The following is a 27,235-nucleotide window of genomic DNA, read 5'->3' on the forward strand; positions in this document are numbered from 1 at the left end:
TGGCTGCCCTATAAAAACCTGGGGATTCCTATAGCCCCAGAGAGCTGGACTTTTGCAGTTCATCTGAATAAATGCACACAGCACCAGGGCTATCATCCCACCAGCGACAGAGACACTTCTAAAGGAAACGCGGCACTAGGAAAAGGGCAGGGCGAGGACAGAGAGATGACGAGGAGGATAGCGGTGGTGACATTTACACAGCATTTGGAAAGGCAGCTCTCTCTGTGCACATAGCCCACTGCTATCCCATTTTATCCCGGCTGCTCTCACACTTCCTGGGCTCCGGTTGGCGTGCCAGTCTTCTTGCCAGGGAGCTCTATTTTTGAATCCTTGAGCATCCCTGCGGTGCTGTGCTCACCGTAAGGACTCTGTTTCTGGAGGGCCTCGGGCTCTGCTGGTGTGTCACCTGCTCAGTAAGCCCGCCTACCTCTGTAGCGAGAAGGCCACCTGAGTCACCCTCCTCCCTTCCTGTCCTTTATCTTTGTCTTCCTAAAATACGATACTCCTAGTGTGGTTGCAAACTTTCTCACTTTGCTTATCCTTCCTCCTCTACCACTAGAGAAGGCTTCACAGGAAGCATCTTTATCGCTTTATTTGACAAAACGTCTTTATATTCGAGTATACCAAGGGACCATTGGTATAAAAGAAGAGGCCATCTTGTCAAGAGAATGGCATCTCCTCTGCTCCCAGTGGAGACCTAACATTCCAGTTGGGTCTGGTCAATCACCTGGCTAAAGGACCATCCAGAGGAAAGCAGGCTCCCATTAAGCCATGCTTAAGAAGTAAGTGGGGCAATCATTTCTTAAGGAGATACCAGTCTTTTCCTTTCCAGAACCCTGCCCCTAGCATAGTCCCTACGAGCAGCCACAATGTCCTGACTCAGACCGATCTATGACCACTTCCTTTCCTTCTCTTCTTTCTCTGTCTTCATATGGGGTCTGAAGTTAATATGCTTTTCCTGGTACTTTGGGCTGCCTTACTCTTTTTCTACATCCACCAGTGTGGGTGCTTCTTCACCACATGTCTGGCCTCCATGCCTTCTTCAGGTGAGGAGTGTAACTTTCTTCCTTCTTCTAATTCCCCTCCTCTGGACGCTGATGAGAGCTGCAGTTTGCCTGCTCCGAGGAGAGATATTTTCAACGCTAATAAAACGATCATTACAGGTCCGTCTTTAGATTAGTTTATTAATGAGGCTAAGGTCACCCCAAGAAGGGCCTCCAATCTCTTCAGTATCATCAGAGTCTAACACAGGTCTGCAATATAACAGACACCCCATAAATGTTGCCTGAACAGAGGACTTCCATCTTCAGAGCTCAGTGCCAGCTAACGCCTGTTCTTGTAGCTCCAAATATTTATAGAGATGGAATTTCTCTAACAAGTGTTGTTTTGTCACCCAAGCTGGCTTTGAAACCATGTTTTTTATGCACCAGCCTCATGAGTTTGGGGGTTATAGGTGTGTGCCACCATGCCTACTTTTCAAAATAGTATTTGTAAGTCATTATTAACTGTTCATTTTGTCTTTTTCAGGTACAATGTTTAGTGATGGAGAGCAAAAATGAAGAAGACAAGACCCTTGGCTTTGAAGAGCTTCCTGTGTGTTAGGAAAAACCACTCAGCGCAATGTGGTAAATACAGTGTTAGAGATAATACAAGATTATGGGGAAGCACCTCGAGGAGGTAGCTGTGTCTTCTGGGTCAGCCAAGACTCTTAAAGGAATCAAAATCGTGAAAATCTGAGGCTTCATGGCCACATGGACATTCACTAGCGTTATGCATAGAGAGAGAAGGGGCAGGGAGTCACAGCAGGAGTTGAGGATAAAAGACTTAAATGCCTGTGTTATACGGTGATGTAATCTCTTCATTATTGTTATCCATCTATCTACTACTCAGCACGTATTTTCTGAGTTCCTGTTCCAATGCTGACCTGGAGATTCAGTCATAAACAAATTTCTGCTTCCACCAAGCTTGTATTCTGGCAGAAAGGAACAGGCAATGGACAAAACTGAAAAGTGAGTCAAGTATTTGAAAAACAAGTGTTCTGGTTGAAGAGAGGGGAAGAAAGGTAGTGAGGCGAACCATAGGAATGAATGTATCGCCACGTTTCAGGTCCGAGTGATTGGTTTTCACTTTTAGATCATCTTCTAGCACTCTTTCTGAGAGGCTGGCAGCTGGTGTGGCCAGCCTATGGCTTTATGGGCCACTTTAAAGCAAGCAGGATGAGGCAAGAGGCCTTCATGTGTTGTAGTCATTATAACATTAACCGTCCTATTAAATCCTATAAAAGCTCAAAGCAACCATCTAATAAACAAGCAAATGGAAAGACGCACAGCAGCGAGCATCAGGTAAGGATGCTGGGTGAGCACAGAGGTTCAATACCAGGAATCTTGACTATCCAACCCCATTTTCCTACTGCCTGGCTGACGTGGGTAGCTCCTTTGTGTCACAGAGCCTGGGCCCCCTGCCCCAGGGACAGTGATCGGCTATCAGTTGGAGTGTGGAGATTCAGGCCCGCTGAAGAGGTGAAAAAAGGAAGGAACAACCAGAGGATAATTTGAAATGTAAGTCAGCCAGACCTGGGTTAGGGGTGGCAGGAACTTGATTGATGCCTTGTAAACAAATAATCCAGAGATAAGTCACAGCTGTCAGTCATCACAGGTACATCAGGGAGTAGAGTCAAGGCCAAGCCATTGTTGTCAAAGACCAAAAGTGTTTTCCTAGCAGAAGAAGAACAGACTCACTCTACAGAGCACAGCCCAATTGGGGTAAGTGGACTGTGGTTACAGGGCTTCAGGAAGAAGCTGAAGGATCATGGGCCAAGGGTTCCATTACTGGAGGAATCCAAAGGGTTCTGAAAAGGAGATGGCTACATTGGGAAGTAGGACCTTAGTTATCTCCTTTCTATATCTGAAGGCCTAAGCTTCTATTCAAGACTCAACTGAAGATGCGGGACAGACAAGAAACCCTAAGGGACTGCAAGTTTATATTATCCAGAAACAACAGTCGGACTGGAGTCCTGAGATCTGTGTGTTAAGGTCCATTAGCTTCTTCTAACTTAGCAGATGTAAACCTAGGACTTGGCTTGTCAAGTCCTTCATTCAAAGGATGCACCTGTTAATTGCACAGAAATTAGCTTCCACTTTCTCTTATTCTGTGTATGAAACAATCCTGATTTAGCTGGCCATAGGACCACCCAGAACAAGATGATGTTCTCAGCCTCTCTTGCACACAGATGGGTCCACACTTTACCCTGTTGATCTTGGAATGAAGTGGTATGTGCCATCTGTTTTTCCAGGGCAGGGAGAAGGATGTCTCATCCCCCTGCCACCTCCTCCATTCCGCATCTCTCAGCCTTTATCTTGTATCTACCCAGCATGGACCACTATGCTGCAGAATGCTAGGGCCATGGCAGTTGAGTGAAATGACACACAATTGAACCTTTCCTTTTTATATGGTCAACTTTGAGAGTGTTATCCCATAAGAATATTAGCAGTGATAATTGGACTTTCTCTCTCTCTCTCTCTCTCTCTCTCTCTCTCTCTCTCTCTCTCTCTCTGTGTGTGTGTGTAGAAAGGTTGTATGTGTACCCAAACAGATATCTAAATTTTTATCTTCTTTTTACATCTGGAGAAAGTAACAAATAAGAACTGTATCATTTTGCCTCCAGAATAGCCTAGAACGTTCTAGATGCAGCACTGGACATCACTGGATTTTTCATTTGAAGTTGTTAAATATGGGAAGGGCATCAAGGCAGAACAGCTGCATGGATAACACCCACCCATGGTTCTGAGCCTCTCTGCTTTGCCCACAGAGCACAAAGGCACAAGGTTTGGAGCTTTGGGTTTAGATCCCCGATCCTAGAAAACCATGACAGTCTTACACATGTCACATTAGCATGAGCTCCTTCCCAACAAGCTCCACTGAATGGAGCCCAATCATATCCTCAAGATGATTGCTTTCCTATTTTAACTTCTTCCCTCATTAGAAAGCCAGAGGAATAACTAGAAGGTAATCAGCATACTTCAAGGATCTTGGGACATGGGACTGAGTCTCAGGCTGCCACTGTCTGGGCTGCTGTAGCCATTTCTTCTCTGTTCTCCTCTTGATAGAATATCCCCAAGTCACAACATAAGCAGGAAGACAACCAGATGACAAGTCCAACCAGGCAAAAAGTCTCTGGTCTTCCAAAATATGGTTCCCTGCCCCATCCTATTGGCGTTGAGGGCGCATTCCAAATGCCTTCCTTCTGTGAGCCCAGTTCTGATATAACTTCATTCTGTCCAGGCATCTCCTTCCTAGAACCACCTTTCTGGTATTTCTGCTTGGTGCAGGCTCCTCTTGGGGTACCAGCCCTTTCTCCTACCTTCACCTGATGGGTACTTACTTACCCTATAAAACAGTAACTCAGTAATTACCTCTTAGGGATGCTTCTGCTCATCCCAGAACACTTTTTTATATGGTCAACTTCCAGTCTTCCATAAAATGGAACCAGAGCAAACCAAGGCATCTCCTCACTTCTATGCTTCTAGTTCACTCCCCTACCAGCCTAGGAGGTTGATACTATGCCTCTTATTTCACTATTCCTATGTCTAAGTACCTCCTACTTTTAATCACATGCTCCACCATCATTGTGAAAGAGGATGGCTCCCTAAAACCCCACAAAGGGATTGGTCATGACCCCTTCCACTGAGTGATTCTCATCCCAACAACCTTGCAACCAAACTTGTATTTCCTTCTTACATACAGGAAAGTTCATAAATAAGAGTAACCATTGCCTCCAAAGACCAAGCAGCTTTCCCTCATACCTTTGCAACAAAGCACAGTACAAAATGTGATACGCTTGAAGCCAGGATGCTTAACTGCTGACATGTTTGCCCTGAAGCATGAGGATCTAAATCAGATCCCCAGAATCAATGCAAAATTGTAAGATGGTATTCTATACATGATTTCAGTCCCTGTGCTGGGCAGCAGAGACAGGAAGCTCTCCGTGGACAGAGACAGGAAGCTCTGAGCAGACACCCTAGCTTTATTCATGAGCTCCTGGGCAGACAGAGATCTTCTCAAAAGAAGTGGTCACCATTTCTGAGGATAGCACTCAAGGTCGTCCTCTAGCCTTCACACACAGGCGTGCGTGCACACGCGTGTGCACACACACACTTAAAACATGAACAAACTTGAAACTGTATAAGCTTTGTTATATAACTTGGAGATTCTATCAAATGTCACCCTGAAAGAATGATGCTTCCTAACCATGTCAGATTGTGGCCACAAGGTAGTGCTCTTCCAAAGAGAGCTCGAGTCTCCTGAGGCTTCGTGATGCTAACTATTGTTAACGAAAAGCTTAGTTACAAAGCACCATTTTGCTGACCACAACACATGGAGTGTCTCCTTTCAAAGGCAGAAGAATACAAAATAGACCATCCTCTGTCTTCTTCATCAATAATTCAGATTTTATGGCTTATTTATTAGAACATCGGATAGGAGGGCTTTTAGTTCAACTTTTATTGTTAAGTATTCCAGAATTGAAAACTATTTTTATGACAGACATTAGTATACATTCGAACGAGAGTGGCGCATAGTGGAATTTTTAGGGCAGAATGCCTATGAAGCAAAAGAGGAATTGAACTCAGCTTGGGTAATTAATCTAATTTCCAGCTATCTCCACAGTTTTAAAGCAGAAATGAGAGCTGAAGGTCAATATTGAAAGTATTGTAATTATAGTTTAGCATTCCTGCCATGAGACCAGTCTGTAATTCCCTTTAACATTTCTACTCCGAAGGAGGTGTTTAAAGATATTTTTGAATAAATGAGCTCTGAGCTCAACCTCTCCTTTCCTTAATGGGCATCTTGCCTTAAAACCTCTGTTATTTTCATGGAAAGTTCTCTCTTATTAAAGCAGCTTAAGTTTGGAGTTTCTGCCCAGCCCTTTCCAAGGAATGGTTTAAGTACAGTTGGGTGCTGAGAGCTGTAGCCTTCTGTATTTCTACTAACAGACAGCGTCTTTGCACTATGACTTACACATGCTTAGGATAGCCCAGCAGTGGATGAAGAGAACAGAGCACTTGACACCTGCACTCTAGTGCAGCAGAATTGAACAATGAATAACACACACACACACACACACACACAATACCACCTTGTGACCGTATGAAGGCAAAGCCGAGGGAAGAGTGGAGAATGCCCAGTGGGTTGCACTAGCTGAGATGTGGCAATGAAGAATCGATGGCTCTAGGAGCTGGGAATGTGGCACAGTTGGTGTAGTGCTTGCTGGCATTCAGGAAACCTGGGCTCCGTCCCAGGACCATATAAACAGAGCATGGTGGCACATGCCTATTAACCCGGTAACTGGGAGGTAGAGGCTGGAGGACAAGAAGTTCAACGTCATACTCAGTTATATGACGAATCCCAGGTCATCCCAGGCTACTTGAGAACACATCCTACCCCCTCCAAAAAGAACCAATGAGTTGGGCAGTTGTGGTGCATCTTTTAATCCCAGCACTCGGGAGGCAGAGGCAGGCAGATCTCTGTGAGTTCAAGACCAGCCTGGTCTACAGAGCTAGTTCTAGGTCAGCCAGGGTTATTACACAGAGAAACCCTGTCCCAAGCTACCAAAAAGAAATTAATGGCACTGCAGAGAGTGAGGAGCGAGGCATGTGGACGTGTGCCGAACTAGCTCAGTGGGGTGCAAAGGTGGGAGAGGATGGCTAGAGACCACTTAGAAGAACAGAGATAAGGGGAGGTGAGATCAGCCAGACAGCTGGGATAAGGTCTTCTGGGCCTGGACAGCCCCAACAAGGACTTGGGTTTCCTTCTGAGTCTGGCTGGAACCACTGAATCTCCAGGGTCCATCTTGGCTGGGACAAGCGGTCTATACCTGATTGGTTTTCAGTTCCATCTAGCTGCTTCCCCTTTGGGAAGTTTCCTTATACCATACTGGCTTTGTCTGGGGACATTTCCTGTTTCTCCACATCTCCTAATTCTGGCTATCTCATGCTCTTGAAGGGGCCTTACCCATGGAGGCTTGGAAGGATGAGAAAAATTACAACCAAAAGAAGACAAGAAGACAACACACACACACACACACACACACACACACACACACGTCAGTATCCCCATCACCTGCCCTTGACTATAATTCTTCTTGCACACAGAGCCAGTGGCTTCTATTATGATGCTCTGTGACCCCAGTGTCCCTGAGGTGAGGGTACTGCTGTACTGGGCAAAGTTAGCTCACAACTTGTAGCCATGAAGTTTGATGAGGCAGGGGCAGGGGGAGAGAGAGAGAGAGAGAGAGAGAGAGAGAGAGAGAGAGAGAGAGAGACACAGAGACAGAGAGAGGCCATACACTAGTGGCTTTTGGGTGTTACCCTATCAATCACCATCATGGTGGATCAGGCTGGCTGAGTGAGCGACCCCTTTCTCTTCTCCATGTGAATTTCCTTCTGAAGCTGTGCGCATGGTCAGAGAGAATGATCTTCTCGGGGAGGGGGAACGGGTCTTCAGTCTTGAGTGTAACAGCAGCTGCATTCTCCTGCTGGAATTTCCATCCAAAGTCACAACCATCATCTCTACCCATTCCCTCTGCCTGCTTTCATGTGCTTCTACACATTCTAGTGTTTATAATCCTTTCTGTGAACCTCTGATGTAGGCATACTTGATTCCATCCATTTTCAGTTGAGGAAACTGAGTTAGAGGAGCAGTAAGGTTCTTTGTCAACAATCATACCACCCATAAATCACTATCTAGAGAAGTCTGACCGGGATGTCTAATTCTAGAACTTTCTCCCATAACCTCTGTCAGTAAAGGAAGCCTCTTCAGCAGCCAAAATGGCACTTCCCTTTGGGGGAAGGGGGAAGAACACCTAGTGGCACAAAGGCCAGGACCTTTTGGTGCCTAACAGTTCTGCTCATCTCTCTATCCAGAGCCAACCTGGGTACTTAACCCTGGAAAAAGCTCAATACATATTTGATGAATGAGTGGATGAATGAAAAGTACTTTGTGTAGTGACTGACAAATTGCAAGTGATCAATATATTGTTGCTATTCCTAACTTTGCTCATTGTTTATATACATATCCTGTTCCAGAAAAAGATGCCCTGAGATGATGCTCCCAGTCACTATAGAGAGGCATAGTGAAGTTACAGAAGAGGAAATCAATTCTATTAGATGTACTATTGATGTAGCTACAATAATATGCCAAGAGATCTTATTTTATATTACAAACAAAATCCGATCCCTAGCCTCTTTCCTTGAGGGTTTAAGATATGTTTTACTGGGTGGATTTCTTAGGAAAAAAAAACTGAATTCTAAATAATCTGGAAAGCACTAGCCTTAAGTAAAATACTAGAAAAATACAAACTGCTTCTGTCCCTTCTGCTTTACAATTCTTCATGATTCATCCCTCACCAAGTCCACGGGAAACACCTGGGTGGAATGCTATAGGCCCTTGCATCAAGCTGACAGTGGACCCCAGCAAACTTCCCCCAACCCTATGCTGTCTCTGACTCTTTCCCCTGCTCTTGAGACCCCTTTCCTCCTACTGGGTTGCCTTGTCTGACCAATATACGAGGGTCTGTGCCTAGTCTCGTATCTTTTTATGCAGTATTTGGTTGATATCCCTGGGAGAGCTGCTCTTTTCTGAAGGGAAATGGAGGAACAGTGGATCTGGGGGAGAGAAGAGGTGGAAGGGGGCTAAAAGGAGTGGTGGGGCTGTGGTAAGGATGCATCATGAGAGAAGAATAGAAAAAGGTAAAAGAATGTATAACAAGATTCTTAAAAGATATATTTTAAACAAAATCTAAAACAGATGCCACACCTAGAATTGTCATAAACCCTTGGGATGCTAGTCTATTCGGTATAGAATAGCAATATGTGGTAAAGGTATGAAGTTTCTGACGCAGATACATCAAGTAAGAATATACACTCTGGGGTCATTTTCTTCCTGAGACATCAATTCCAAGGCTCACTAGAAGATGTTAAACAGACCGTTACTATTTAGCAGAACTTGTACTTGAACAGAAGCATTAAGGAGGTAGCAAGGACACCCTCTGAGTTCTTCATTCAAATCTGCTCTTCTGAAAGAAGGCTATTAATGAAGACACTGTTTTGTTCTGCTGGTAAAGCTGACACCTTAGGTTTAGACAGCAACTGCAGTGAGTGTCTCAATTCCTAACAGTGAAAAAGATCTTGAAACAGATAAGGAAGCTCGTAGCTGACTTCTTATTCTACCAGTGCCATTAGTTTTGAACACTGTGCTTTGTCTGTCTCTGATGTGGCAGGTGACTGAGAGACCTCCGGTCCCCCTCTCAGGGAGTATCTGTCATTTGCATAAGACTGTCTTCCCCCATTATTTGCCAATTTGTTTGGGACAGAAGGAAAACTTGGTATTGAAATTTTGTTTATTCATAAATTTTAAATTATTTTCAAAATGGTATCAGTGCTAGATCATGTTATTCACAGTCCATAGCAAAATCCTGTTTTGGTAGTGGTTTAGAATCTGCTATTGCATGACACCCTCACACACACACACACACACACACACACACACACACACACTTCTAGCTTGCATCAACTAAAGTTGGTCTAATATAAGTAACAAAATGCCATTTGAAAATGCAGTCACTGAATAGCAAATGCCACTTCTGCTCAGTTACACACTTTGGGTACCAGAGAGCTACCATGAATAACTCTAGACTTGAGTTTCCCATTTCTAACCATTAAGCTGCTCACAATACAGTCTGGGATACGTTTCCATGTAGGTGCATGGGTTTTGATGACCCTCAAAGAACCTCAGTGGTTTGCAGAACCATAAGGTAATGGTCACACCCAGAGCCTCACCAAGTGAAAACTCCGGACGTGGACGTGAAGCCCCACCAGCTCGAACAGACACCTGCCAGTTCCTTGTCAAAGCAGCTTCTGATACCCTGCACCCACGGGCTCTTCTGAGTCACCCTCTTCGTCCTTCCACTGCTCTTGCCAAACAATGCGAGTCAATTGAAATCCCCAGTGGTTCCAACCCTGAAGAGGCTGCATTGTGCCGAGAGGCTGCCGAGTGCTGGTCTCTTCCTCACCCACTCAACAGCAGGAAACAGTCTGTGAGTCAGTCACCTGTTCTCTGATAGGAAAAGAAACAGACTGCACAAAACAGTTTCTGTCAGCACAATTACGGAGCATGGGTAAGAGATGTGTCCAAGGTCGCATGGGATGGGAAGATACTGGGAAGAGAAGACTCATGAGTGACCTTAAAATGTAATTGTTGGTGACGGTGCAGGCGTGCTTAGGGAACATTCTGTTAAATAAACTAGGTTACACAGAGAACCACTGTCACACAAATGAGCTTGGATTTTCATGGAATCTAAAACAGGTAGGTTATCTCATGAACACTCAGGGAGGGGCTCTTGGAGGAAAAGTAGCTAGCTACCTGGGGCCTGGTGGGGAGCATGGACAGAGGGCCGTTAACATGTTCCATTCACAGTTAGAGAAGAGGGGTATGTGTCCTCTTATCCACAGAGGATCACAGTCTTGAAATATCTAGTAGACTAAATTCTGGACATTTCCCATGAAGAAAGGATTACTATGGAACAGGATGGCTAGGCCAGAGAACCTGAATCAAGCATCATACAGTATAAGTATGTATCACAACAGAACATAAATATACACAATCCATACTTGTTAGTCCCAAATAAAAATAGAACAAGAAAGGAAAATGCCTTGACTTTCCAGATTTTAAGCATATATAAGGAATTATTACTGAGGCAGTGGTTAAGAGCACTTGTTTTTCTTGTGAACCTGGCTTCAATTCCCTACACCAAAGAAGTGGCTTACAACTATATGTAACTCCAGGGCAAAGGGATATAATGCCTCTTCTGATGTCAGTGGGCTTCTGCACACATGTAGAACACAAACATATTCAGACGTGTACACATCAAACTTCTGTGGGTTCCTGATGAATGAAAAATGGCAAGAGGTTAAATGTGGGCAGGCTCCAACAACACATGAGATGGATTCTCTCTCTCTCTCTCTCTCTCTCTCTCTCTCTCTCTCTCTCTCTCTCTCTCTCATTTAATCTCTGTTCCTTCTACCTGGAATGTTTTTTTGTCTAAGATCTTTCTGAACAACTTCTTAAACTGAAGAGGTTTCCACTGACCATGTATTCAACGGCAGCGGCCGTTCATCCCTCAGGGTGCTAATTTACCATCTGCCTCCCACGTGAGAATGCACACTCTCTGAACACAGGGACTGTGTTGCCTGACTCTTAGTGCTGTGAGCTCTTCCTGGGAGATAACAGATTCTCTACAGAAGTTCTTGAATGAAAGAGCAAATGTTCTAAGCCTGAACATTCCTTGAAACTTCTATACTTCCTCTGACACTTGCCTGCCATCTTTCTTGTCTGCTCTGGGTACTATATGGAAGCTTTGTGAGTTTTCTGACTTCAATACAGATGTCCCCAGAGGCAGGGGCGGTTGTCTATAGAAGGGTTCAGAAACCTTCTAGCCTAGAGAGAAAGCACCCTCCCCTCTTTTGTGGTGAGGGAAGCCACCATTGACAAGAAGGGGAAGCCCCAGGTCTGGATGCCTCCTGGAAGAGAACATTACCCGGAGCCAGCAAAGCTTTGAAAATGCTGGCCACCCAAAACTTCTAGTGGTGTTTCTAGAGTATCAGCTCAGAGGAGGCAGAGAAACTGCAGATGCGGCTAACTGACCGAAAAGTTTTGGTCAAATCTTGGCATTTCCGACAGCTTGAAGATCAAACTTGCATAGATTAAGCCTGAGCTTGGAGTATATAGATCAAAGCATTTAAGCAGAAGCAACTTTTGACTGACATTGATATACCAATTTGTGACTTGAAGAGACAAGATACTGGCTTAATATGATGCTCTGTGCCCAGGCTCCATTCATACCAGACACATTAGAAGTTCTGGGCACAGGGCCTGGGGATCGTCAATATGTTTTAAAACCCTTCAGGGGATAACAATGTTCAATACAGCCCAAGAACCAGAAGACAATGAATGGCAAATTTCATTATTAACCTTTCACTACTTTTATATAGTTTTGGATCCTGGTGACATGGGATGACTAATTTCAGAAATATGAGAATATTCAAGGAAATCAACACCCCCATGCGTACATGTATACCAATCATCATCACAGTTTTTTCTAGTGATGACTTTTGACTTCTAGATCTTTATTCGTGTTCTTGTGCTAATAAATAAACAGCTAAGTTCACAAGACCACCAGTGATGGGGTTTACAGAGAAAAGCAAATACGGCTGACCACCAGAGGCCTGATTTTCTCCTATATTATCTCTCTAGTAGCTTGAAAACCTTTTGGGGATTGATGTCTGAATCAATCCCTTGGCTAAAGATCCCCTGAGATAAAACCCAGGTGGCAATGTCTTTCCAAGCCACCATGAGAAAGAACATGTACACAGACTATATTTCCCACACATAAACCACCCTACGTGTAACACGTGCCCATTGGCTGGGTCTCCGTGATGTGGTACTATTCTTTAGGGATTGCACAGAGACAGGGGGACCTGAGGTCAAGCAATTGAGATGCAACCCTCCCTCATCATCGACAACAAATACATTTTTGAGATTTTTTTTAATTATGTTTTTTTTTTTATTTTATGAGCATGAGTGCTCTGCCTGCATGTATTTCTATGCACTATGTGAGTACCTTGTGCCCATAGAGGACAAAGGGGGATGCTGGATCCCCTGGGATTGGGATTGCAGACATTTGTAAGCTTCCATGTGCATATTGGGAATTGGACTAAACCATCTCTCTAGCCCATATTGATATTTGTGTGTGGGTGGAGGAGGTGTGCGCATGCATGTACATGTGTGTGTGTGTGCATATTCACATGAATACAGGTGTCCTAAGTGTGCAGAAGGGATCAGATTTCTTGGCACTGCAGCTAGTTATAGGAGGTTGTGATGTGGGCAACATCCAGTCCAATGTGGTTGCTGGGAACTGCTATACTTAGGAGTGGTACACTCCAGCTGCTGAGCCATCTCTCCAGGACCATTGGAATCAAGCATGAAAGGCTTTGAAGAGTAGAATTCCTGACTCTATATCTGTCTATCATTGACACCTAACTATGAATATTAAAGTTGGACACATTTTGATACCTGGAATTTTATTTTTTAATCACCTAAGACAATATCTAATAAGTCGTAAAAAGTGATCTGATGAATTTCTATACATCTCATTGATTTCCCCTGTTTTTACTATCGTGTTTTACAAGGTAATACAGATCTTGACTTGATAAGGACGTCACTGCAGCCAATTAAATGACCACATATCTGAAATGGCAACCCATGTTTTCTAGATGGGATGGTGGTGGTGGTGGTGGTGGGAGCTGGATATCTTTGGCTAGCTGATTAGACTTCCCTGTCCAGAGAACGTTGTAAATGATGGCCATGACACTAGAGAGAACTGACATTCACCAACCACTGCCTACTGGTCGAGTACTGAAGTCAATGTTTTCACATTTGTCCATCTCTTTGCTCCTCTGATAAGCCAATATGAGGGAAAGATCTGTCTCCACATTACAGATGAGAAAACTGAGACCTGGGAACCAGTAGCATCTCTGCAACAAAGGAAAGCACCATGGCTCAGAGATGTTGGTAGAAAGGGCATACGGTCCATCTCTCCAAACTCCATATTTCCTAAGAAAGCTCGGGTGCTTCGTGATCATCTATTCATATCTCCCTCTCCCCTCTGATATCACAGACAATATGCTGCCGTCAGACAGATTGAGTCACTCAAGTGCCACAATCCTGCTAGTCCCTCCTTGAAGCCACCACAACCCCTATAACTCAGCAAGCCCTAAGAACTTAGTGTCTCTTTAACTCCACAGAACAATCTCTGTCTGCACGAAACGCTGAGCTATTTTATGTCCTTATCATAGAGAAACGCAGTATGTGTGTGTCTGTGTGCATATGTATGTATGTATGTGTGCTCGCATGTGTCTGTGTGCTTGCATGTGCGTGTGTGTGCGCACATGTGCAAGCGTTGTCTGTATGTGTATGTTTTAAATCCCTCTTATATAGGCACAGTGCCTGGCTTACTATAGGTCTCCAATAAATATCTCTCTCACTATTGTTTCTTGAGCTTCAAAGAGTTGGGAGTAGCTGGTAAGATTTCTGAGACAGTGAATAGACAAAGAGCTGGTGAGGACAGAGGGGCTGTGGAGTTTTACTGTCCATGCTGATCCATCAGCGCTAGGGTGACTTTAGCTAGTGACCCCCAGTGTATTTTAAGCCGGCTCTAACCTTAAGCTGGAGGGGTTTAAGTGACAGTTGTCCCTGTTAGAGTGCTTACGCCATGTAAGAGTGGAAAAACTGTCTCTCACACACATTTCCCTTCAGGAGACACTGACAAGCAAGCCCAGATCTTCCTATTCGAATTCTTCCACCCTGCCCATGACAAGCTGTAGAGAGTTAAACTTACACCAGAATAAGAATGGTCAAACACAGAGGTGAGTGTTTCAGACTTGAAGAACAAACCAGAAGGCTGAATTCACTTCAAGAATGTGTGCAGACCTGCGGGCTTGAGTGGTACAGGCATATGTGGGTTGGGAACATATTACTCTCCACCGGTGAGCCTCTCCCATGCCACCTGCATTCAGCATTACAGAATTCAGGGCTTCACTAAGTAAGGCTTAGAACATTGATGGTCCCATAATCCTCCCTTTCTTCCTGTTTCACCACAAGCTTACTCTCTCCCTCTTCTCTCCCCCGGCCTCTCTCTTACCTGTCTGTTCAGAAATAAGAAGCTTGGCTTGGTCTTTTGCAGAACGTGAGAATGAAAGATTCTCATTTTATGCGGAATCTTTTCCATCATAGAAAACCAAATTGAAAAAAAAATCCCCAAGAGAATCAATGCGAGTGGAGGACAGTTGCCCACGGCAGACCCAGCTGCCGCATGGCAAAGGCTCGCGTGAGCGTGCCTCTAACCCTTAGGATGGAGAGATGCAGTTCTGCCCGAACTTTCTGCACAGACAGCTGTGTGAGGGAAACAACTCGTGGCTTCTGCACCTGACAGAAGCAACTTTAAGCTCCGCTCTCTGACTTCAGATTCCTACACACAGCAGACTGGCGCTGCGACGGGACCGCTTTTGTTCAGTCCGAGGACCACATCCCAGCACATTTAAGTGACATGCCATGAACTGGGTACCCATTGTCAAGACATCCTCAATGTAATGGTGATTGCATGCACTTTCTTCCATTAATCAGTGATTTAAAACCCCTCTCAATACCCAGGACCTACAAATTACCCAGCTTTGATGGAAATGCTGTAAAGAGAATAGGAAAACATGTCTCCAGGGAAAGAGGTGGCCACAGATCACTTAATACAGAAGATGAGAATAAACCGACATGGACTAGCCAAACCTATTCAAATTTAACATGCTGGTCTCTTCTAACTTACTCTAGCTAGCATCACCATGCACTTTCCCTTGTCTTCACAATACAACAATAAAGCTGCAAATGGTTAACCAGGTCATAATTCCACTACACTAGAGGAGGGTCCAGGACCAGCAACAATGAAAAGGAACACATCGGCTGCATACCTTAACCTCCTGATTGGTAAAGACCTCGACATCCACCACACAGGCGACCAGAGTGGAAACATCACAGTCCATGCTAGGGGCTGGCATTCCCCCCTCCGGAATTCTCAGTGCAGAGATAGGCAGCCTCAGAGATGGGGGTGAAGGAACGCCTCTGGATGGATACTGCTGTGGCCAGGTCCTGGTGGTGCCCTGCTCCCGGGAAGTGGGGTGCGGTACTGGTTGGAGGCTCAGGCACCTAGAGCCTGCTCCTGCTGCACGCAGAGTCTGAGACAGCACAGCGGAGTAAAGAAGGGCCCGGCTCTCTCATGCCAATGACATCATCACAGAGACCGACACAAGCCGAAGCTGCCACCCCCCCCCCCCGCACACACACAAGCCTTTTATCTGTAGGCAGTGCAGTAGAGCAAATTGAACATGATTACGTGCTAAATCTGAACTCAGACTAAATCAATTCAGGCAGCGTTCGTGAGGAACTGAGTCACGGCTGTTGTTCCAGCTTATGTCTGCAAAAAGCAGTGGAGAAAAAAAAATCTGACAGCAGAGGTTCCGCTTTGGGAGGGGAGGGTGGGAGCAGCTGGGCAGAGGAGCCTCCCTAGGTGAAGGCTTGACAGTTTTCTGCCTGGGATGATAAGCAGGAAGTTGGGGCATTCTGCAGCTTGCCTGGGCTCTGCTAATTGCTCCGTGCCACTCACAGTAACCACACATGTTCTGGACACCCGACTGTATGCCAGGCATGGGCTGAATAGAAATCCATTAGTGCAGGGAGTAAGAGCGGGCTGTCAGTCACTGAGGTAGGCTTCTGGGCAGAGGAAAAAATTAGAGGTTTGTGCAAATTCTATTTGGAGAACATTAAGTGCAGACCAGGGACTCAAAAGCACCCTTCTGAGCTCGGCATTCCAGGCTGTCTCCAAGGTCATTCAGTGGAAAGGACTTGCGGTGGCTGTCACACTCGGGGACAGATGGCAGGGTCTAATGGGTAAATTCATTCATGTGGGTCATTGTCACAGCCTCCGGGCTCAGCTTTGCTTGAGACTTTGAAGGGACACTTCTCCTTGTTTTCTCTTTGTCCTAAATCCCTGAAGGGCAGGGCTGTGGCTGTCCTGAGCCTTGTGGAGTGTCTGCCACAGAGGATGCTACACGTGTAATGACCACATCAATCAAGTGGAAATAGCCTTTTGTTTCCCCGGTGAGAGTAAGAAGGAACAATATAAGACTGCTTTAAACCGCATTAGTCGCACAGGTCTCAAGAGAACACACCAGCACCCTACTGGATTTATCCCAAACAGAAAGAAGCTGCATTTCCAGTAGCCAGCAGAGGATCGGGGCTAAAAACAGACGGGTGCCTTCTCCGTACGTTATTGGATAAAACGTTCTGATTTTACCCACAGATGAGAAAGAGGGAGATGGCATTTTAGACTGAAGGTTGACGCTTTGTGCTTGGTCCACCTTTGAATGCCAGGATTTAATCGGACATTTTCCATACTAAAGGTAATTCTTCTGCAAGTGGATATTGAGACTGAGGAAGTGTGTGTGTGTGTTTGTTTACATGTTCTTTAGGCACTGTGGGAAATATATGTAATCATATATTCATAGAACTCAAATAACACTTTCTGAGGATGAATCAGTACAATATTCTGTACCAGATGTTCTTAAAGATAAAAAGAATCTAGTTTCCATATTGTCTAGGGGCTTAAACTATGACATAGAGGTGGTTACACAAAGCAGTTGTGGTGATGGAGAAGTGGTCCAAGAAACACTCAGTGAGAACATTGGAGGGAGAGCAATGTATGTTGAGTGTTAGATGCCAGGGTAGGAGGGAAATAGACACCAAGGACTAGGACCAGCCTTCTTCTCTGCCACATTGGCAAGGCCTTGGCAGGCTGGGGAGCAAGGTGAGCTGATAGTGGCTGGAAATGCCCATAATACAAAGAAAGAGTAAGACATTTGGGTTCGGTCTCATGGAAAGTTAAGTGTGAAGTTAAACAGGGAAGCCAGAGCCTGATGCTGTAAAACCTTGAGGGGCTCTTAGTGCTTACATGGTCAGCCATGGGATATGGCTGGAATAAGAATGCCCCCCACCCATATGCTCATCTGTTTGGATGCTTGGTCACCAGGGAGTGGCACTGCTTGAAAGGGCTGGAAAATGTGGCCGTGTTGAAGGGAGTGTGTCACTGTTGGTCTCACTCTCTATGTCTTTGTCTGTCTGTCTCTCTTTTTTCCTCTCACTTCTCTCTCAGCCCGCAGATCAGACTGCAGCTCTCACCTACCGCTCCAGCGCCATCCACGCTACCACATTTCCCATAATTAATTACAACAGACTGAACCTCTGAAACTGTAAGCAAGTCCCCAATTAAATGCTTGCTTTTGTAAGAGTTGCCTCTTTCGTGGTGTACAGTAAAGAGTAGCGACTGAGAGAGAGTACTGGGCAAAATGTCTAAGAAGGTCAAAGGAGTCTCAGATATATAAGTACAACTATATTTGAAGTATATTCCAAACAAGAAGGGTTGTGACCCTTCGGCATCCAAGCAAGAGGCTGAATAAAGGTGAATTTGTTCATATCCCATGGAATACCTCAGAGATTACTTTTAAGTTTGCACAGCTGTGGAGCTGAGGAGATGGCTCAGTGGGTCAAGAGTTCACAGCACAAGTGTGAAGACCTGAGGTCAGATCCCCAGCACCCACACAAACTGGGGCCATAGTGTACATCTGGAACCCAGGGGCTGTGAAGAAATAATGGGTGGATCCCAGAGCCCTGCAGATGCCAGTCTAGTGCAAATGGCAAGCTCCGGGTTCAGGGAGAGATCCTGCCTCAAAACGTAAGGTGGGGGGGGGGCTGGAGAGATGGCTCAGTGGTTAAGAGCATTGCCTGCTCTTCCAAAGGTCCTGAGTTCAATTCCCAGCAAGCACATGGTGGCTCACAACCATCTGTAATGAGGTCTGGTGCCCTCTTCTGGCCTGCAGGCATACACATAGAAAGAATATTGTATACATAATAAATAAATAAATATTAAATAAAAAAATGTAAGGTGGGGTCATAGAAGAGGACACAAGAGATCAAACATCAGGCTTCTGGTGTCCATACATGGATAAGTACTCTCCCTCTCCCTCTCTCTCTCTCTCTCTCTCACAATTTTAAAATAAAATTACAATATTTTGAAGCAGTAGCAGCCTGCAGGTAAATGACTAAGAGTTGTTTATAAAGAAAATTCTGATTTGTACGGTTTTGAATTTCTGAGGCGTGTTATTTCCAGGGTCTAAGTGAATGCCTGACCTTTGAGAGATATCTCAACAAATATCCAAAATATGAGAAGATAACCACATGTATAGATGCTAAGAGGTAAGCAGAAGAGCCCTGCACAGTAGAGATGCCTCCTGCACTAGCCATACCAGGGAGCTTCTTCAGGGAGATGAGCGTGCACACATGCAAACATGGACGTCTTCCAAGCTAGCCCAGCTGAGCCAGGGCACAGCTCTGTTCAGGAGTGCTCTTTCCAGTGGAAGCTGCCAGAACCTTCTGGAATTCAACCAAGCCACTGCTTTACCCATGACCATAGGGAGAAGCAATACACAGCATGACACAGGCATCTTAGAAAGCATACTTTTCTGGTTTGGTCTTGGGAGAGACAGCTGAACTGACTTACTTGTTGTCATGGGGCAGGAAGAACTATGCACCTTCAATCCAGGGGTAGCCTTGGAAGCAGCTGCTACATCTGTTTTGTTGCTGAACACAGACATTCTCATTAACACTGTACTTTATAACATGTTGAGCTCCTTTTCTGTGTTTTTTTTTTTTTTGATTCGTAAAATTTCTCTATATTAGAGTTTCAAACCTATTTAGAGGCAGAAAGGACAAAATAGCAACGCTGCATATTCTCACTGCCCAGGAACAGGGATAATTAACTCGGGGCTAGTCTTGCACCCACTGCTCTGACTGGTACCCATGGTATCAACATCACTTGAGGACTTGCTGCGAGGCAGACCCTTGAGTCCCGCAGCACAGACTCAGACATTTATCTGTTCTTTCACAGGTCCGGAAGGCAATTCTTAAGTAAACATTGGTTTCAGAGCCTAGCTTCTGGCCACGCCCACTTCCACACTCCAACTGTCCTAGAGCAGAGGTCCGATGTCATTTCAGCTGTAGATAGTCCAGTAACCCATGTCTCTACACGGCCCTCTTTTGCAATCACGGTGTCTATCATCAGCCACTCAAAAGAAAAAAAAAAGCAGGCAAAGTCCTTAGTGTCCCCAGTGGTCGTCCTGAGTGGAGCAACAACAGTCAGTTCTCCAGTTGTTCAACACTCTTTCTCCAGCTCCCCTTCCCTCCTCCTCTTGTTCACTCTTTCCTTTGCTCTCCCTCTCTCCTTCCCCTCCTTCTCCTCCTCCTACACATCCTCCTCATGGTCCCATCCTGCTACTGTTTCTTTTCCTCTCCCTCCTCTGTAACTCTTTGCTTATTTAAACCAAGATCCAAATGATTGTGTCTCTCACACAATCTTGTCCGCACTGTCTGCGGTTTTCCTCCATCCCGCTGGGTTCCTTCTTTCTTGGGGTTTATTGCATAGGTGGTGAAATTGTGATTGTCCCTTATAATTCCCTCCATCTGGATTTTATTGATGAACTATACACTTGCCACGTGGTGAGTTTGTCCATTTACTATGGGCTCTGTGGCTGGACCCAGAGCTGTAAGAAACTCAGAATTGGGGAGCTTCCTTAGTAAACCTTGCTGTACACTGCAGGGAACAGGAGCATGCTGCTTGGCTGGCTCTCTTTGTAATGTTAGCGGCCTTCAATCCCAATGCTAAGATCTGCTTGTGTACTCTTGTTGGTATTTTTTTTTTCATGTATCTCACCATCTGCTTCCCGATGGTGCTCCAATGATCATGCATAGTCTTTAGCTGCATATAAACTCATGGATTAGACATTTTCCATGACTTCTAATCCATCTCAGTCCGAGCTTACTGGTGTGCACACAGCTCAACTGGGGCTGTTGGGAGTCTAATGTGGTTGGCTTCTGAGTCCTTCTGACAGATGCCAGCAGTCTCTGAGAGAGTACCTCGTCTTCTGGTATGACAAGATGTTCCAGCCCTATCTTGTTCATTTCCTGCCCCAGATAAGGAAGCCGGGCATTTCTCCAAGGAGTCCTGGTTCCATTTACTAAGTACTTCAAAATATTTTAAGATCACAATCAACAGACTTCAAGATGCTCTTTCTACCGCAGTGGATATTCTTTATAAGCCTTTCCACTGGGCAGAACTAGGAAATATCTAAATATATTTTGAAGATGACATATGAGCTTAGACCTTTAATTCCAAGTTCAATCCCGGACGCTAATGCAGAAATTCGTTTGTCATATATCTACGTTCCCTTCCTTCCACACCAAGTATCATCAAGCCTAAGCAACAATACAGTTAGTCATCAGCTGTAACTCATGCTGGTGTGCCCAGTCAGCAGCCTCGGGATGAAAGGATGGGTGTTATCAGGAAGGATTTTCTTCTAGCTCTTTTTATCTTTTGCTCATGAAGGATATATGGATTATTAAGCGTCCTTGTCAATGAAAACCATTCCTCTCTCTTACCAAGCAGATGCCAAGTGTGGGTCATTTGTGTTTTTTTTTTTATATCTGGTTCTTAGAAGTTGCTTTTTTCTTTAAATTTAACTTTGTTTTACAAGTCCATGTAATATTTCCATGCCTTAAAAAATACTAAGGAGTTGGGGAGATGGAGACAGGGGTCTTTCTGGGGCTTGCTGACCCACCAGTCTAGCTGAATCTGAGGAACAGCAGGAGAAGAGAATTTTAATCTTTGAATGTAGAGACTATTCCTCTTAACTTGAACCGTGGAGCATCTGGAATCAGCAAACGAGGGGAGAGTTATCGTGTATAATGCAAAGAAATGTTTATCAAAACAGAGACTGAAGAAAAGGGAACCTGAGAAATGGGCATGAATGCAAAACCCAAAATAAGGCTTTTGTTTTGGTTGTTTGTTTAAAAAAAACCTAGTTTAGAATAAACACCGAGTATAATTGGTAAACTATTAACTAAATGAATATCAGGATATGTAAGAAACATAAATCAGAAGTAATTAAAATCTATTTTAATTGTGTCACAGGACCTCATCAGGGTTAGAACTGTGCTGTGTTTTTAAAAGAATCTGCTTAAAATATAGGAGGTAAAGATGTCAAATTATTTTACTTTTGACATGCTAGGGTCATCATGAGAAGAAAAATTGCTGAATAGATTAAAAGTTAGTCCCATGTCCTCATCCATTTCAAAACAGCACTTTATCCAGGCCAGTTATAAAGCAGAAGAAAAAGCCAACATGTCCAAGTGAGGTTCTGAAGGCAAGAAAGAACAGCCTTGAAGCAACGGAAGACATGACGGCCACGATGCCATTCAAACTGACTGAAGCCCACTAAGCCCCCAGGTAAGCATTTCTGGGTGCATCATGAACCCTTACAATTTTAAATCAAAAAGAGAGTAGCAGAAGCTGCAAGAGGAAAAGGAGTTATGTACACAACAATTACAAGAATGATGGCTGGCATCAGCAACAATGGCAGTCAAACCAGGGGACAACATCTTTAAAATCAAAAACTGAGGAAAGGATTGGTTAAATTACCAACTTGCATTTCTACTTACAGCAAGAGAAATGACTTTCAAATATGAAGGCAAAACTTTAATAGCCCAAAATTGGTGTCTAATTCTATGCATATGAAATGACCCTAATGGTAGATCAATGGTTCCCTTGAACTGTGAGTCTAAAAGAAATTTCTGCCAGAAAGCAAGGGGGAACCTGTGCGGGAGGTGCTGGAATTAGTTTTCGAAGAGGGCAGCATAACTCCACAGTTGTCAGTGATCACTCAAGTGTGTACCTAGGTCAAACAGGCTTAAGGTATCAAAGTCACTCCTCAAGAACATTGGTAAGTAATGTAAAGAAAGGAAGAAAAGGAAGAGGAATACAGAGCACATGGAACAAGCAGAAAATCAACTCTAAGAAGAGGGAATAAATTGAATAAGTTGATAATTACTTTAAATGTCAAAGATCTGTCAACATTTCAATTTAAGGCAGACACTATCAGACTGGATAGAAATAAAATGCAACTCCTCCCTTAGAAGATAGATATCTGTAATCTACAAAGCCAGACTGAAAACAGAGCAGTAAGAACACGGAATCAGGAGTGCCCATATTGACATCCCAGGAGGTAAATGAAGAGACATGATTTGAAGACAGGGATACATACATCTCAACTTTGCAATCAGTAAAACGTCACACCTGTGGATGCGAAGGCCGCTCCTGAAGAAATCTCCAGGTTCACAAGGTGGAATGCGACAGAATTAAAGAGCCAAACGGCCTTGCACCCACAGTCAGGAATTTTAATGTTTTGATGCCCCTGACCTCTATTATTATTAGAAAAGATGTCAGCAAAGATAAAAGATTTAAACAGCTCTACCGGTAAACCTAAGCTCATTGATATTCATAGAATCACCCAATAGCTAAAGATCATAAATGGTTTTCATGTGCGTAGAGAGTGCCCACTGCTGTGTTTGGAACAAAACATGCATCCACCCCCAACCCCACCACACCCTCTGACCCCGCCCCACAGGCTCCTGTGTTGAACACTTGGTCTCTGGTTGGTGGTGCTGTTTTGGGGGAAGTTATGGAGCCTGTAGGAGGTAAAGCCTTGCTAAAGGAAGTATGTCACTGGGGGCGGGCTTTGAGCCCCACTTCCTGTTCTCTCCCTCTTTGCTTCTGTGCCTTGCCTTCCCTGCAGTGATAAACTTTATCCCTGTAAGTTAAACTAAGCCCTTTCTCCCCCAAGTTGCCTTTGTCGAGGCATTCTATCACAGAAGCAGAAAAGAAAGTAAGGTTTAATCATTTTTATGTGAAAAGGCCAACATTTTCATAACTACTGACATGAAGAATGTACTTGGAATTAAGTTGCAATCCTACAAACTAGGACACTGAGTAGCCTCAGGTGCCTGAAATCAAATTATCCTATTCTGAGTCACCCTTCGGAGAGACATTCTAAAACAAAAATTTTTTAAAAATATTTTAAGCTTAATGATAATATCCTAACCAATCTCAACTCAAGTAGGACTGGGGATGGATTTCAGAGCCTTGGGCACACACCAATAAGAAGAGTGTAAAAGGCAATGAGATCGGGCACCAAAACCATCACATCCGGTAACAGAGAAGGAGGAAGTAGCTCATCGCTCACTTTACAAGGATAGCATAGTAGGAACGCTAAAATTTTCTAAAGTCATTTTCATAAACTTTCTCCAGTGATGGCACTGTAGAAACATCTCCACAGAATCACAAGTAGTCTAAGCATTTATGTGCAATAACATAAAATGTTCCCAGTAGGATCTATTTAACTTGCACCAAGTACTAAAGACTAATTAAATAAATTATCATATCTATGGGTAGAATCATTATTTAACTTCTGTAAGTAATGTCCTCAAAGCAGTTAATGTTGTAAGGAAAGGTGTAAGTTATGTGAGGTGTGCATACAATTATGTTTCATTGATACAAGAATAGAATACATGTACACACAAGAAGCTTAGAAGCAATCATGTCAATACAGTAACAGTGCTTAATCCCAGATAGAAGGAATCACCACCTATTTTGGTTTCCCGTTTTATTTCATTTTATTTCCCAAATGCTGCTGTGATATAATCAGGCCCCTTTAATAATAGGAGAGAACAAAACCTTAATTGGTTGTTTAAGAGAAAATCCTGGATGAGACAAGATATATAATTCATATGATAGCATTTCTCTGAGAAACTTTGAAATTAGCGAGTCTAAGCCTGTGTTTTCTATTGGGAAAACTGAGTTCCTCCCATCTAGGGTGCACATGTGTAACTGGTCCATCAGGTAACACAGTTAATGACAGACAGAATTAAGCCAACATCTCCATCACCCTCTTCTCCACACCTGTCTCCTTCCTAAGATGCCATGTAGAATGCACCATCATATCAAGCATATGTATATTCCTCAGATTTACTGTTATCTTAATCTCAAAAGCCCAGAAAGTGTATTCTGTCTCAGTCCACCGCTCTAGTTTTGCAGTGATAAAATCCATGACTAAAACCAACTTTGTGGAAGTCAATTGTTTCACCTCAGTTTGTAGTCCATCACTGAGGGAAGTCCTTAGTATTCAGGCATCTGTTCCGGCCTCGCCTTGGGGCTCAGACAGGCTGCGTCCTCAACTGTGGCCACTAACAGCACTCCCTGTGCACAACTCACTGAGTTCTCTTTCAAAAGGGGCCCTGCCCACCTCCCATCTCTCTCTTTCTGTCTGTCTGTCTCTCCCCCTTCTTTCTCTTTCTTTCTGCTTCTTTCTTTTCTTCTGCTGCTTTTGTCCTCAGAGGCTGGTCTCCCCTCTCTTTCCCCTCCCTGTGAACTCTGTATCATGACATGTTTCTTTCTCAGACTGCTTTTTTAAAATGATGACAGAAGCCAGGCCAGGAACTCAAGGATCCTGGAACTAAAAGACCATGGGAAAACTTTGCTAATTGGCTCACTTCCCCTGACTTGCTCAGCTTGCTCTCTTAGACAATCCAGGACCACCTGCCTAAGGGAGGCCGGAGCCTCCCAAATCGATCATTATGCAAACTTGTGCCCCACAAACCAGGCACAGAGGCAAAACTGATGGAGGGAAGCCCTCAATAAAGGTTCTCTCGAGTTTATATCAAGTTGACAAAAATTAACCACACATCTGTAAACACAAATGTAAAGTTTTAAAAATTAAAGTTTTAAGTAAGCATATTATTAAGGATCTCAATAAAAAAAATTGATGGATTTTTGTCCCTCCTTAAATTTTAATGTATTTCTGTTTGCTACAATATACCAAATTAGTGAAATTTCAGACAGTCAATAAAATTACCCACAGCATAAAAAAATGCTTACTGCACTATTAGAGTGTTCAAATAATTTGACCAGCCCTCAGAAAAACTGCCCCATTCTGTTCAGGGGTCATCTCCAACTCAGTATTTGGGCCGGCTCACTCAGGGACATCTGCGTGAAGAGACTTTTTCAGAGAACAAAAGCTGCATCTCTTCCTTGGCATACTGATGAGTCAATCAAGACTGGGTGAGAATAATGAGCAGGATGTCTCCCGGAGCACGGTCTGCATTAGACGACTGGGTTAGGAGCGGCCTCCAGCAGAACGCCAGCGTGGGACTAAAATGAGCAGCCATTGTTTGCAGTTGTCGTGTCTAGATTTCCAGCCACAACAATACAGTCCGGAAACTGGGGTCACACTCATGCCGTTTTCTTTTCTATTACAGTTTATTACTTTATTTCAGGTAAATATGGGGGTGTGCTTGTGCCCTGGCAAGAGTGTGGAGGTCAGAGGACAACTTCTTTGCAGAGTTTGTTTTCCTATTCCATCATATTCCCAGGGTGGGATGCAGATCTTCAGGCTTGGACGCAAATATGATCAAATGGCCATTTTGTGGCATATCTAAGCTAGCTAAAGCTCAAGTCAGTAGGCAACAAGAGAGTCCATTTTAATTCACCAAGTATTTAATAAAAAGAACAAAGGAGAAATTCACATTTAATCACAAGATTAGTATATTGGAGCACAACCTCCACGATTTAATATGATATGTCACTTGTCCTTATACAGTTATAATGGGAAGCAAGAATTTGAGATAGTGGCCAGCCTTTCTGCTGTGATATAAGAGACATGGTATGGGGGACTCTTTATCCTCTGAGCCCATTGTAATGTTTGAGCCCCTCAGCAGCCACCCTGCACATATCCCTAAAGATTTTCCTTGTCATATTGGAGACAGCTTCTGGGACCCTGGCCATTCCACCAATGGGATTGGGTGTTGGGTCTGCTCTACTTCCATTCTGTAATAAAACACTCTAGACCAAGGAAACTTGGAGAGGAAAGGGTTTACTTGGTTTACACTACCAGGTCACAGATTATCACTGAGGGAGGAAGAGATGATGTGGGATGGCCCTTCTATATGTGAATATGTGTTACTCTCATTGGTTGGTAAATAGAGCCGCTTTGGCTTATGGCAAGGCAGGATAGAGCCTGCAGAAAATCCAAGCAGAGCTACAGGAGAAGAAGAGAGGAGCCTGGGAGATGAGAACCAGCCACCGAGGAAGCAAGACATGTAAAAAAGGAGGTAACAAGCCACAAACCATGGGTTAATTTAAATATAAGAGCTAGCGAGTAATAAGCCTGGGCCATCGCCCAGACATTTATAAGTAATTTTAAGCTCTAAGTGGTTATTTGGGAACTTGCAGGCAGGCGAGAGACCTCTGATTACACAGAGACAGAGTAATGCTGCTTGCTGGCTCACTCTGGCTCATGCTCAGGAAGCTTTCATATACAGCCCAGAATCGCATGCCTACAGAAGATGCCACCCACAGTGGGCCGAGTGCTCCCACGTCAATCACTAATCAGGAAAGTGTCCCACAGACTTGCCTCCAGCTCTGTTCGGTGGAGGCAGCATTTACTCATATCCACGCTTGATTGCCACCAGCGTGAAGCACATTGCGAAAAACATTCTGATTTGCAATAGAAAAAAAAATAAGTTAGAAAGAAAATCGTTTTCTTCCCAAACCTGCAATTTCAGAACAAATGCAAAAATTGAGGAATATTTGTTCACTGATAATATCACGTGCTTTACAGGTTTCAAGGATTTTGATCGT

At 44.1% G+C, this 27,235-nt stretch overlaps 1 protein-coding gene across 2 annotated transcripts in view; it reads right to left on the minus strand.

Annotated features, from left to right (window-relative positions):
- Positions 1 to 27,235, minus strand: part of Rcan2 (regulator of calcineurin 2) — a 225,544-nt gene that overhangs the window by 71,160 nt on the left and 127,149 nt on the right. Inside the window, exon 1 of one of the 2 annotated variants that reach the window (XM_050119380.1) lies at positions 15,570 to 15,805. The exons of the other annotated variant lie outside the window; for it this stretch is intronic. Coding sequence (XP_049975337.1) covers positions 15,570 to 15,656 — 87 coding nt within the window. The 5' untranslated portion in view covers positions 15,657 to 15,805. Of the gene's footprint in view, positions 1 to 15,569; positions 15,806 to 27,235 lie in introns of those variants that run through there. 2 annotated transcript variants of the gene reach the window in all.

This window comes from Alexandromys fortis, unplaced genomic scaffold (assembly GCF_014885135.2).
Source record: "Alexandromys fortis isolate MF-2015 unplaced genomic scaffold, M_Fortis_MF-2015_v1.1 scaffold_145, whole genome shotgun sequence".
In the NCBI taxonomy this organism is placed as follows: domain Eukaryota; kingdom Metazoa; phylum Chordata; class Mammalia; order Rodentia; family Cricetidae; genus Alexandromys; species Alexandromys fortis.